Source organism: Bubalus bubalis, chromosome 15 (genome assembly GCF_019923935.1).
Source record: "Bubalus bubalis isolate 160015118507 breed Murrah chromosome 15, NDDB_SH_1, whole genome shotgun sequence".
Classification (NCBI taxonomy): domain Eukaryota; kingdom Metazoa; phylum Chordata; class Mammalia; order Artiodactyla; family Bovidae; genus Bubalus; species Bubalus bubalis.
In genome coordinates this window covers 55083155-55096730 of record NC_059171.1, presented here as the reverse complement: position 1 = coordinate 55096730, position 13576 = coordinate 55083155, and the positions used below count along the sequence as shown (strand labels likewise).

The 13576-nt window shown below is 41.1% G+C and overlaps 1 protein-coding gene across 8 annotated transcripts in view; it reads right to left on the bottom strand.

Annotated features, from left to right (window-relative positions):
• ASPH (aspartate beta-hydroxylase) overlaps window positions 1-13576 on the bottom strand; it is a 185143-nt gene that overhangs the window by 82117 nt on the left and 89450 nt on the right. For all 8 annotated transcript variants that reach the window (XM_025265354.3, XM_045162814.1, XM_044928743.2 and 5 more), the window contains one exon: window positions 10418-10459. In XM_025265354.3, the coding sequence (XP_025121139.3) occupies window positions 10418-10459 (42 nt within the window). The remainder of the gene's footprint in view (window positions 1-10417; window positions 10460-13576) is intronic.

Below are 13576 nucleotides of genomic sequence, written 5' to 3'. Positions count from 1 at the left end.
CTTCTCCCTAAATCAGACTTGTATAAGAGTCAGAAATCTCCCATAATTAACTTATCTGGAAAAGTAATCAGACAATAAGTGCTGGTATATTTTAGGAACCACTAAAACTACTGTAGCTGTTGAATGTAATAACTATAATAAATCTTTAACAGCAGTTATCTCATAACCTCTTTTCCCAGCAACAAGGGTGGGAGGGAGATTGCTTTTTCAAAGCACTGCTCTGAGTTGGTTTAAGTGTGCTATTGCTACACTGCTCTTCTCCATTAAGGGAAAATTACGAAGTCATAGAGATGCGGCCTGAACCGAGCCCCCAGTCTATGCTATCTCTGAGCATGCTGTTGATTTGTTGTTGCTGTTGTTCAGGCGCTAAGTTGTGTCTGACTCTTTGCGACCCCACGGACTGCAGAACGCCAGGTTTCCCTGTCCCTCACTATCTCCCGGAGTTGGCTCAGATTCATGTTCATTGGGTTCATGATGCTATCTAACCATCTCATGCTGTTGATATTAATAGTGAAAAATAGACAGTGCCTTAGGAACTGAACCAAAGCATTTCTAATAGCTAAAGACAGAAGACTTACATACAATGACTGCAGAAATCAATCTTTAGAAAAAAAGAACTGCTTCTGGTGAAATCTATAAGTTTATCGTGTTTTGCCTGAATGCATTTCTCAATACACACACAGTTTGAGTAGCAGAAAATAGATGCCCTACTGGCTTGAGGTATAACTTGAGAAAATGGAACTGCCAAAGCAACCAGAGACGTCAATGGGGAATCCCAGACGCAAAGTGAAATCCCAGAAGCAAGCCCCAAAATTTGAGTATGAATTCTGTCCAAATTTTCAGCAGACCAGTAAATTATGCACACACAGGGCACCTCCATCCCCACCCAACAGAGAGCTAGACTAAAAAACAGCAGTTAGAAACCAAAAAGCCTGAGCAGAGGCACTAATGGCTTCTTGCTGCAAGGGAGACAGATTTTTTTTCAGGTTGAGCCCATGCAAAATAACTGTGTACTCAGTTCAGTTCAGTTCAGTCGCTCAGTCGTGTCCAATTCTTTGTGACCCCATGAATCGCAGCATGCCAGGCCTCCCTGTCATCACCAACTCCCACAGTTCACTCAAACTCATGTCCATTGAGTCGGTGATGCCATCCAGCCATCTCATCCTCTGTCATCCCCTTCTCCTTCTGCCCCCAATCCCTCAGCATTACAGTCTTTTCCAGTGAGTCAACTCTTCGCATGAGGTGGCCAAAGTACTGGAGTTTCAGCTTTAGCATCATTCCTTCCAAAGAACACCCAGGACTGATCTCCTTTAGAATGGACTGGTTGGATCTCCTTGCAGTCCAAAGGACTCTCAAGAGTCTTCTCCAACACCACAGTTCAAAAGCATCAATTCTTCGGCGCTCAGCTTTCTTCACAGTCCAACTCACACATCAATACATGACCACTGGAAAAACCATAGCCTTGACTAGACGGACCTTTGTTGGCAAAGTAATATCTCTGCTTTTTAATATGCTGTCTAGGTTGGTCATAACTTTCCTTCCAAGGAGTAAGCATCTTTTAATTTCATGGCTGCATTCACCATCTGCAGTGATTTTGGAGCCCAAAATAAAAAGTCTGACACTGTTTCCACTGTTTCCCCATCTATTTCCCATGAAGTGATGGGACCAGATGTCATGATCTTCGTTTTCTGAATGTTGAGCTTTAAGCCAGCTTTCTCACTCTCCTCTTTCACTTTCATCAAGAGGCTTTTTTCTAGTACTGTGTACTGCTGCTGCTGCTGCTAAGTCACTTCAGTCGTGTCCGACTCTGTGCAACCCCATAAACGTCAGCCCACTAGGCTCCTCCGTCCCTGGGATTCTCCAGGCAAGAATACTGGAGTGGGTTGCCTAGACACCAACAATTCCAGAAAAAGCAAAACAATTCCAGAATTGCTACAATATATACACAGTCTAAGCCAATTTGAATAGATTCCCACATGTAATCAAAAGGATTCTGGAAAATACTTACAAGTAAAACCAAATGTGTTCCTAATATTCTGAGGAAGAATGACAAATGCCTTTTCCATAGAAACACAGTTACAACAAGACTTGCAAAACTGGAAACTAGGAATTGAATAGGTTTTTGTGGACTGGCATACAAAACCTCTGAAGACCATAAAATTGCTCCTATGGAAAAATGTGTTCTGAGTACAAAGCAAACTTACAAGTAAGTTTTTCATGATTAGACTGGGTATGAAATTTCTCAATTATACCATATACTTAATGGACATGAGTTTGGGTAAACTCCGGGAGTTGGTGATGGACAGTGAGGCCTGGCGTGCTGCAATTCATGGGGTTGCAAAGAGTTGGACACGACTGAGCAACTGAACTGACTGACTGATACACAGTCTGCCTGATGCTTTTGAATTGTGGTGTTGGAGAAGAGTCTTAAAAGTCCCTTGGACTGCAAGGAGATCCAATCAGTCAATCCTAAAGGAAATCAATCTTGAATATTCATTGGAAGGACTGATGCTGAAGCTGAAGCTCCAATACTTTGGCCATCTGATGCAAAGAGCTGACTCATTGGAAAAACCTTGATGCTGGGAAAGATAGAAGGCAGAAGTGGGTAACAGAGGATGAGATGGTTGGATGGCATCACCGACTCAATGGACATGAGTTTGAGCAAACTCTGGGAAATAGTGAAGGACAGGGAAGCCTAGCATGCTGCAGTCCATGGGTCAAAAAGGCAGACACAACTTAGTGACTGAAGAACAGCAACATACACAATCCAGCTTTTGACCAAAAATTTCTAGACATGCAAAGAATAAGGACTCTCCTGACTTGTAATCAGGATTTTAAAATAAAGTAGTCAATAGAAACTGTCTTGGTGTGTGCCCAGATTATCAGGTTTATTAGAAAACATTTCAAACCAGTGGTTATGACAAAAAATTATAGAAAAACAAGGTGTTAATGACTGAACAGATATGAAACCTTGACAGTGAACTAAAAAAAAAAAAAAAAAAAGAAGAAGAAGAAGCAATTGGAAATTTAAAACTGAAAAAAATAGTAGCTGGAATGAAATTTTTACTAGGTGGACTCTACAGTAGATTTGAAATGGCAAAAGAATCACTGAACTTGAAAGTACAGAGCAGCAGAAATTATGCAATCCAAATAAAAAAAAAAAATGACCCAAGTTTCAAAACCTGTAAGATAGCATCATGCAGTCCAACATGCAATTAATTGGAATACCAGAAGTAGTGGAGAGAGAAAGAAGAAAAAAATATTTGAAATAATGGCTATAAAACACTTATTTCACAATTTTTTTTTATAAGGATTAAATGAGAACCTGTGTGAAAGTAACTTGAAATGTAGTACACTGTAGACATTTAAAGTTCACTCATACTTGGATTTTCCATTTATAACCCCCCTGCCCACCACTTAGGCTATCTGTATCTCATCACCATCAGATGAAGAGGCAATTAAAGTAAATGGAATTAACCACATTCTTCATACTACAATTATTTTTTCAGTTCCTACTTTGTAATGGCTAACTGCCACTGGAGGGATGTGAGAGTTAATTTTATGTGTAAAATATACCAGGCTATGATACCTAGAGAGTTTCCCAGGTGGTGCCAGTGGTAAAGACCCCGCCTGCCAATGCAGGACTTAAGAGACATGGGTTGAATCCCAGGGTTGGGAAGATCTCCTGGAGGAGGAAATGGCAACCCACTCTAGTGTTCTTACTTGGAGAATCCCATGGACAGAGCAGCCTGGTGGGCTACAGTCCATAGGGTTACACAGAGTTGGACATGACTGAAGCGACTTACCATGAACACATGCATGGTACCCTGATATTTGGTTAAATATGTCTGGATATTGCTATGAAGGTATTTTTTCAGGTGAGAAGGTATTTTTTCAGATGAGACTAACATTTCAATAAGCAGACTTTGAGTAAAGAAGATTATTCTCCATAATGTAGGTGGGTCTCATCCAATCAGTTGAAGGCCTAAAGAAGAAGACCCCAGCTCCTCCAACAAGAAAGAACTTTGCCTCCAGAATGTCTTTGACCTTGAATTGCAACAGCATCTCTCTTCTGAGTCTCTACCTTGCCTGCCTTCCCTGCAGATTTCAGATCTGGCGCCTCTACAATCTCATGAGCCAATTCCTTAAAATATGTCTCTGTGTCTGTTTCTCCCTCTACACACACACACACACACACACTATTGGTTCTCTTTCTCTGAAGAACTTGACTAATACTAAGGTGGGGGAGGTCATGGTTCCCACTCTTGTTTTGTCTAAAAATTCAGAAAGAAACTCAAAATATGTGCTAAAAATGTGAAACACAGGTTTTCTTGGGAAAACAGAGAGGAGAAGTACATCTTCTGGTCTGGGGTAGGCGATAGGGGTGTAATCAGGAAAGGCTCTGGCAGAGCTCATCTCTAAGCTCAGTTCTGAGGAATAGGAGTTTGTAGTTGTGAAGCAGGGAGGCAGGGAATAGCATTTGGAACAGGGGAAAGCCATAAACAGGAGCTGGATCTCGAGGTGTTTTATGTGCTGTCCTGAGGACTCTAGTGTTTAATCCCTGGGTGATGTTCTCCATTTTTGCTCAAATATGTTACATACAGTTGTAAGAACCCCAGGAAAAACTTTGTAGAGATAAATATATTTTAAAACAAGAAAATGTCTTAATTAGACTTGTTTATTGCCCTTGTTGGTTCTCTCTTTACTTTCCTTATGATCATAGAAAACTCAGAAGTATAGATATGAAGTACTGATTGCATCAAGTTGATTTATCAGCAATAATATAGCCATCCCAGGCTTTTCTCTAAGTTGCATAAAAAAAAAAATATCATTTATTAGTGTAAATGTGACTTGTTTTCTACTGCCATCTGGTGTTTTGTAGGGGCACTGACTACTATTCTTTAAAACAATACAAATAGTACCCAGGAAATCCCTAAATGCATTCTTAAAGATGTTCACAAAATACAGTTTAAGCATATCCTTGATTGTAATGAATAATATAATGGGGTATTAAATGTTGGTTTAAATCAAAGGAGAATTTCAGGAAAAGACCCTGATCCAAATGCAGTTTTACCTAACACACACATACATACACACACAAGCAAACAAACATTCCCCTTTTGCAGGCATGAGTGTTCTGTTGTTCCTCAAATTTCTTTAAAGGCACACAAATCCTCAACTAGTAACTGACATTTGATATGTATTAAATCAGTAACATGTTGCAGACTTTTTCATTCAATGAATTTGTTAACACATAGTTTTTTAAGAAGCTTTGAATCATTTTTGACTCCTCTCTTTCTCTCATGCTTCATATCCTAACCATCAGCAAATCCTACAGACCTTACATAAAATATAGGCAGAATCTAAGCACCACTCACCATGTCTACCCACATCCTAATCACACCTCCCTGAGGAACTATGAATATACTTTTCCACCCCTGGAACTCACTTCTCCCATATGGCTGCATAGCTCATGCCCTTGCATCACATCTCCAAGCGTCACTGTCCAAGAGGCCCATCAACAGAGCAACACTCCCGACCACTGTCATTCTCTATATCTTTTTCCTGTTTTATATTTTCATACTTATTTTATTTTTTTGAAAATGACAAATCTCTCCCCCCAACACACATACACTATGCTATAAGTACTATGAGAACTGGGACTTTGTTTTTATTGAATGTTTTAGCCCCAGTGCCTAAAACAGGGCCTAGCACATAGCAGGTACTCAATATGTACTGAATAAATGAATGAATAAAAATAATTGTTTGAATTGGACATTTCATCAGGCATTTTTGCACTGCATTACCTTTCAGCTCACAGTCCTATTCTGTGGGTGTGGAATATAGAATGTGTGGGAAAAGATGACATCCAGTGGGGAAAAACTAATACAGCAATTTTAGGTTAAACAGATATAAATAATCTCATTCAATATAAGAAGCTGGTATCTCCAAAGAGGGCCTGTTTAAGAATTAGCCCTAGTCCAAACTATGACTCTATCAAAATAAACTAAACATGCTTCTCTAAAAGAAAAGAATCATGTGACTATTAATTGTAAGGAAAAATAACATTTCCCCTCTCTCATCTGTAGATCTCTGATAAGGAACTTGAGGGTGATAACTCAATAGAAACTTAACCTAATAATTCATCCTGAGACAAATTTACAATTACTGTTTTTCAAAAATCTCCATTTCTATTATTGTGAAATTAAAAGCTGGCTATTAACACATTCCATTTTTCCACTGTGTATCCCAGAAATGGAATATTTCCCTCTCTCTCTGCCATACCAGTTAACAGCATCCTATGGGCTTCCCTGGTGGGTCAGATGGTAAAGAATTTGCCTGTAATACAGGAGACACAGGAGACCAAGGTTCGATCCCTGAGTTGGGAAGATCCCCTGGAGAAGGGAATGGCAACCCACTCCAGTATTCTTGCCTGGAGAATTTCACAGAGAGTAGCCTGGTGGGCTCTGGTGGGCTATAGTCCATGGTGTCACAAATAGTCGGGCACAACTGAGCGGCTAACACTTCTGCTTTTTCTCATGAATGTGGGTAAAAAAAAAAAAAAGATGGAATTTCCAAACCTGACAATTTGCTCAAACAGGATTTTTAGTGAACTTGGGGTAACACTGACTCATTACATCTCTTAATCCTAAGATTCTTCCTATATGTCACAATCAATAAAAGACTTCAATTGCCAACCTCCTTCAGTTGGTGTGGATATAAGGCCAGCTCTACATGATGGAGAGTGGAAGAGCCAATCAGATGAAGTTGTTGCAGATTCTCTCCACAAGTTCTATGAAGAAAAAGCCAGGGAGCCCACCTCCCATGCCACTGGAAAGCTGCCTATGGGCTCGGAATCCCGGGAGGAGAAAGCGGTGCAGAGGGTACTAGAGGGAAGTACAGTGCAGAAGGAAGGAAATGGAGCCCTGGAGAGTGAGAAACGCTAAGCATAGCACCTGGAGCAAGGCTTGCACCTATTCATATCTGCAGTAAGCCACACCCAGCACTCACCCTCCCGTCTCTACCTGTGTCAGAAAGTGCCAGGGTGTACCTCCTGGAAGCAAACCAGTCAGTGTGTGAACTGGAAAGTCTCTGACCTGCACAGACACCTGCATGGGCTGGGTGTGGAGGCCCACTGCATGAACAAAGGCAGCTTGACTCCGCCATGGTCTGGCCCCTGACTTCCCCTCCAACTGCACAGCACACGCTCTGGCTTTGTTCGTGGGCTCCGGTTTCTCAGGCCCTTCCCTCCCGCCTCAGGACCTTTGCAGACTGTTTGCTATTCAGAGTGCACTTAGCCACAGTTGCCTTGAGCACATCACTAACCTCAGAGACCTTCTGAGAGTGAGAAACCGATGTGCGAGGCCCGTAAACCACCACAGACGACTTTGGTTTTACTCTGAGAAAGATGTGAAGATGGGAGGCATCTGAGCAACAGGCTACCACTTAGGTTTTAAAAGGGTCACCATGGACTTCCTTGGTGTCCAATGGTTAAGAATCCACCTGCCAATGCAGGTACAGGGGTTCGATCCCTGCTGTGGGAAGATTCCACATGCCTCAGAGCAACTAAGCCTACATGCCACAACTACTGAACCCAAGCCCTAGAGCCTATGTTCTGAACAAGAAAAGCCTCTGCAGTGAGAAGCCCACATACCACAACTGGAGAGTAGCCCCTGCTCATTGCAGCTAGAGAAAGCCCAAGACAGCAACAAAGACCCAGTGCAGGCAAAAATAAATAAACAAAAAATAGAGTAAATAAAATTCTTAAAGAAAGTTTAAGGGCTTCCCAGGTGGCGCTAGTGGTAAAGAATCCTCTAGCCAATGCAGGAGACATAAGAGATGTGGCTTCCATGCCTGGGTCGGGAAGATCCCGGGAGAAGGGAATGGCAACTCACTCCAGTATTCTTGACTGAAGAATCCCATGGACAGGGGAACCTGGCGGGCTACAGTCTAGAAGGTCGCAAAGAGTTGGACACAACTGAAGCAACTTAGCATGCAAAGAAAGTTTAAAAGGATCACCGTGGCTACTGAATTGAGAAAGAGGATAGAGACAAAGGAAGATCAGTTAGGAGGTAAGTGGAGTAATCAGGCAAGAGATGGTGGTAGAGAGAGAAGGTGGCAGGAAGAAGCTGGGAGGAGAGGGTGGACAGGGTTTGCTGATGGAATGACAGGGAGGCAGGAAAGAGAGATTTGTAGGAGCAGTGTGTTTTCAGGGGAAGGTCAGGAGTTCCATTTTACACTTATTAAGTTTGATGCAATTCTTAGATATCCATCAAGGGCATCAGGTAGCCATCAGGTCTCCATCAGGTAGACAGGTGGACATACTTGTTGAGAGTTCAGGTAGGGACCTGGGCTGCAGTTAAAGCAGTTGCCTTTGGCATAAAGACATTTAAAGCCGCGAGATCAGGTGGAATCATCAAGGGAGTGTGTGTAGATGGAGACATGGTCTGAGGACTGATTTCAGGACCTTCAACGCAGGATGGTCAGGGAAACAGGGGCAACTACCTAAGGAGGCTGGGCAACAGCAAACAGTGGAGAGAGTAAGTCATGGACATAGTAGAAGACTGGGAGGTAAGGCAGTGTGGAGAGCTTGTGTGAACAGAAGCCCAGTCATCTACATAGAAAAGGCAGGCAACAGTTTCCAACATGGAGGAGAAAACTGCAGAATTTAGACATTATTTAGAAACGCATAGGGGGAAAGAACCCACATGTCCATTGACAGATAAATGGATAAAGAAGATGTGGTGCATATATACAATTGAGTACTATCCAGCCTTTTTCACAGGACTCTGAATTGTTAGAAAGAAAGACATGCAAATATTTACATCTGTAAAGAAATGTAAAAGTGAAAAAAGAATATGTTTGAATAATCTTTGTACTCCCCACTCTATGTTTAGCAACCTTTGTGAATGCTGAATTAAAATGCTACTGGTTTCTTAAATTTATTGTTGAAAATGTTGTTATCAAATAACATTTGATATCACTCATATGTGGAATTTAAAATATGACACAAACGAACCTATCTATGGAACAGAAACAGACTCACGGCCACAGAGAACAGACCTGCGGTTGCCAAGGGGAAGTGGGTTGGGGGAGGGATGGAGTGAGACACTGTGGTTAGTAGATGTAAGTTTTTACAAATAGAATGGATAAACAATAAGGTACTAACTGTGTAGCACAAAGAACTATATTCAATAACCTATGATACACCATAATGGAAAAGAATATTTTTTTAAAAAAGCAATGTATATATATATAATTGAATTACTTTGCTGTGCAGCAGAAATGAACGCATTGTAAATAAACTATATTTTAATTTAAAACTTAGATCTGTATATTACTTTAATAAAAAATTAAAAACAATCAGTCAGAAAAAAATGCACGAGCTAAATAAATGCCTGCTGCTGCTGCTGCTGCTAAGTCGCTTCAGTCCTGTCCGACTCTGTGCGATCCCATACACAGCAGCCCACCAGGCTCCCCCGTCCCTGGGATTCTCCAGGCAAAATAAATGCCTAAGGGCTATGAAATGATGGCCAAAAGCCAGCAACTTCATATAGTCAAGTACTGTTTTTCTACTGAGTAAGTAAGATCTTGGCTCTTACGTGAACTGTATCTTTTAAATGTAAACACTGCTTTTATCACGAAGAGTTAAAGCCATTTCTGAAACTCCAATACTGTTTAATCATTGATAATTTTACCATTCAAATGATACTAAAAATATAACCGCTACTCTGTGACCACCCATATAATGTTTATAAATTTAACTTTAAAAAATAGCTCCTCACTCTATGTTTAGCAACCTTTGTGAACTTTGAATTAAAATTCTACTGGTTCCTTAAATTTATTAGAATGCCTCCATAATAAGCTCTTGGAAGGCAGAGATGATATTTTCTTTACAGATGGAAATATTTGCATGACTTTCTTTCACACAGTTCAAAGTCCCATGAAAAAAGAACATATTCGAATAATCTTTGTCCTTAGAGCAGCTGTCGACAAAGGTGACAGTAATAATTAACATTCCCTTTGTGCTTTCCCTGTGCTAGACTCGGCTTTAAGCACTCTACATATATTTTCACTTAATTACTATTGTGGAAACAACAGTCTCATGGGTTCTGGAAGTTGGTACTGTTCTTATGATTCCTATATCACAGAAGAAGAAACTGAAGCACAGAAGTTGGGTAATTCTCAAGATGTATCTAGAGTGAACAGAAAAACTAGCATTAGATGTTAATGTCTTTCCAGAGCTTTAGCTCTTAATGTTTATGTAGAATGTTAATGTCTGTTGATAAAACCACTGAAATAATAAACACACTGGCAATTTATTTTGACTAGGGTAGAAAACAAGATCACATTATTCACAGATAATATAACTTCTCCTTATGTGTATTTGAAAGGCTGTTGATTTTAACAATCTCACCTTTTCCTTTTTTTCCTGGCTCATCTGCTTTCTTATTTGTTTCTGAAAGGTAAAGACAAAACAAAATAAATATTGTGAGAGTCACAATTCAAAATCTCAAATTATAGGACTATCTTCAAATGAGTTCAAATATGAGTTCAATTCATAATATTTCTGGGATTAAGAGATACACACTATTATATATAAAATAGACAAACAACAAGGACCTACTGTATAGCACAGGGAACTATATTCAGTATCTTGTAATAATGTACAATAGAAAAGAATTATATATATATGACAGAGTATATATATATGACTCTATCACTTTGTGATATATATGAATATATACATCACTGAAACTAACACAATATTATAAATTAATTATACTTCAATTAAAAAAATTCTGGGCTAACAATTCAATTTTCCTAAATCTTAAATTCTTTACATATGTAATTTATTATAAAATATTAAGAATTTGAATTACTTATAAAAATCACCAAGCAGTAAGCAGGTTTTGGGTGCCAGGCTGAGTGTTCCTGGTCTACATAAGGGGTGATGGGGGCCATCTCCACCAATAATAAGTGACTCTGTGGGTACAAACCGAGTACAGAGAAGACTCACTCAAAGCTGATTCAATAGCTTTATTGTCTCTTAAAGCCATACACTGCTTTATAACAGGGACTGTGTGCTTTAAACTGTAGCATGCCATCCTACTGAGAACACTAACCTGACTCCTCAGGACTTCCTATATCCACAGGTGACCCACAGGGGTGCCCACACTGAGCCCAGGTGTGACACAGCACAGTTAGAGGTAGACCAGTCAATTTCAGTCCCCGTAGGTATTTACCTAGTCTTTGAGAATTTCTAGGTACACATGTGTACGGTTGAGTTGTAGTGGGGATGGGGCAGAGTTTGGTAGTCTGATTAAAAAAAATTAGATTCCATTCTTTCCCCAGAGTAGATGCGAGAGAGCGTGGGTACCGTGCAGGTTGGGTTCAGGGGTGCAGGCAACATCATTCAATTTCTTGATCCCTAGTTTCCCATATTCATTCATATAAAACATTTCAATTTTTGGAGGCAAGAGGCAAATCTGAGGCTCCTGATGCAAGGAGAGGACTTTGTATCAGTCACGTGTTTCTCCTTTGAGACCCCCAGGGGAGAGGAAGCAAACCGACTCAAAGTGTGCCAGGCTTGGTGCCAAGCACAAGACACATCTTTTGCCTCCTAACATCCTCTGCAGATGGGCAAAGAAATGGCAACCCAATCCAGTATTCTTGCCCAGGAAATCCCATGGACAGAGCAGCCTGGCGGGCTACAGTCTGTGGGGTCACAAAAGAGTCAGATAGGACTGAGCAACTACACAACAACCCTCTGCAGTAGTTCTGAGCTCCTTCTTCATGCAGAGGAGGAGGCTGAAGCTTGACAAGGTAGGGGTCTAAGTCATCAAGGTCAGTGGCGTATTTGACTCCAAAGTAGACATTCTTTTCCCCATGCCAGTCTCTAATTTTGTTGAAAGGGAAAAAGAAGTGCAGGTCCTGACTTTGCAAAGGGAGGGTTTTAAAAAGTTGGCTGGAAAACTTCCCTAGCGATCCAGTGGTTAAGACTTCACCTTCCAGTGTAGGAAGTGTGGGTTTGATCCCTGGTGGGCAGGCTAAGATCCCACATGCCTCGCAGCCAAAAAACCATAAAAAACACTAAACAGAATCAATACTGCAACAAATTCAATAAAGGCTTTTAAAAAATGGTCCACATCAAAAATACCTTAAAAAAAAAAAATGTTGGCTGCCACACATTTCCTGGTCAGTGCTTCAGGAGGCACAAGGATATAAAATAGTCTTCCTAATCTCTGTTGAACATTCTAGAATTTCTGAACTGTACCCTTGTCATAAAGGGCTTCCCTGGTGGCTCAGTAAAGAATCCGCCTTCAATGCAGGAGACCGGGGTTTGATCCCTGGGTCTGGAAGATCCCCTGAGGAAGGAAATGGCAACCCACTCCAGTATTCTTGCCCAGGAAATCCCATGGACAGAGGAGCCTGGTGGGCTACAGCCCATAGGGTTGAAAGAGTCAGACACGACTTCGTGACAAAACCACCACCATCATAAGGTTAGGCAGTGCATCATTTAGTAGGATGTACTCTTGAGTTTAAGTAAACTCCGGGAGATAGTGAAGGACAGGGAAGCTTGACATGCTGTAGTCCATGGGGTTGCAGAGTCAGACGTGACTGAACAACTCTTGTAGGTATCAGGGATACAGGATAGAAGAGAAGTATCAAAAAAATCTCAATTTCCAAGGATATCTCTTTCTGTGGCACCAGCAACGCGTGCAGGAAGGCTGCGAGTGTCCACCCCTCCAATAATCTGTTTCCTGGCACATGGCTACTGTAATTTAGACAAATCAAGCATAAAATGCAAGTTTCTCAGTTGACTATAGAAAACTAGTGGGTGCTGGTCATGAAGAAGATTTTAGAGCTGTCCACAAATCTTCCTGCCCCCAGGGAAACCAAGGAAGGAAGAGTAGATTGAACTGGTCATCTTTTTTTAGGGTTTTTTTTTTTGACATGGACCATTTTTAAAGTCTTTATTGAAACTGTTACAATATTGCTTTTGTTTTATTTGGCTTTTTGGCTAAGCAGCATGTGGGACCTCAGCACCCTGACCAAATATTTAACAAATACCCCTTCATTGGAAGGCAAAGTCTTAACCACTGGACCACTGGGGAAGTTCAGAACTAATTACCATTTAAAAAGGTGTGGGAGGCCCCTGGCCAGGTGTGTGCCCTGGAACCAGGGTCATCTTTTTTCCTCCTGTCTTCAGTTACCTAGGATGACAAAGAGACTGAACTAAGAAGGCCTAGCCCAGATGTTCCAACCCCGGGGCAAAAGCCCTAGGTTCTGTCCCCTTCTAATCCCACTGTTTCAGCAAGTTGAGATCTGAGACAGGAGCTTGGGTGTGGAAAACACACGGAGTAGGGGATTTTCACCTCTGGGGTTTTCGGTGCTTAAATTTAACTTAGGTTATGTTCTCAAAGAGTTTCAGCTTACCTCACTAGTATTCTGCATAATATAATAGAGTGACTTTGCTATTCTTTAGTCTTTGTACCGGAGAAGGCAATGGCACCCCACTCCAGTACTCTTGCCTGGAAAATCCCATGGATGGAGGAGCCTGGAAGGCTGCAGT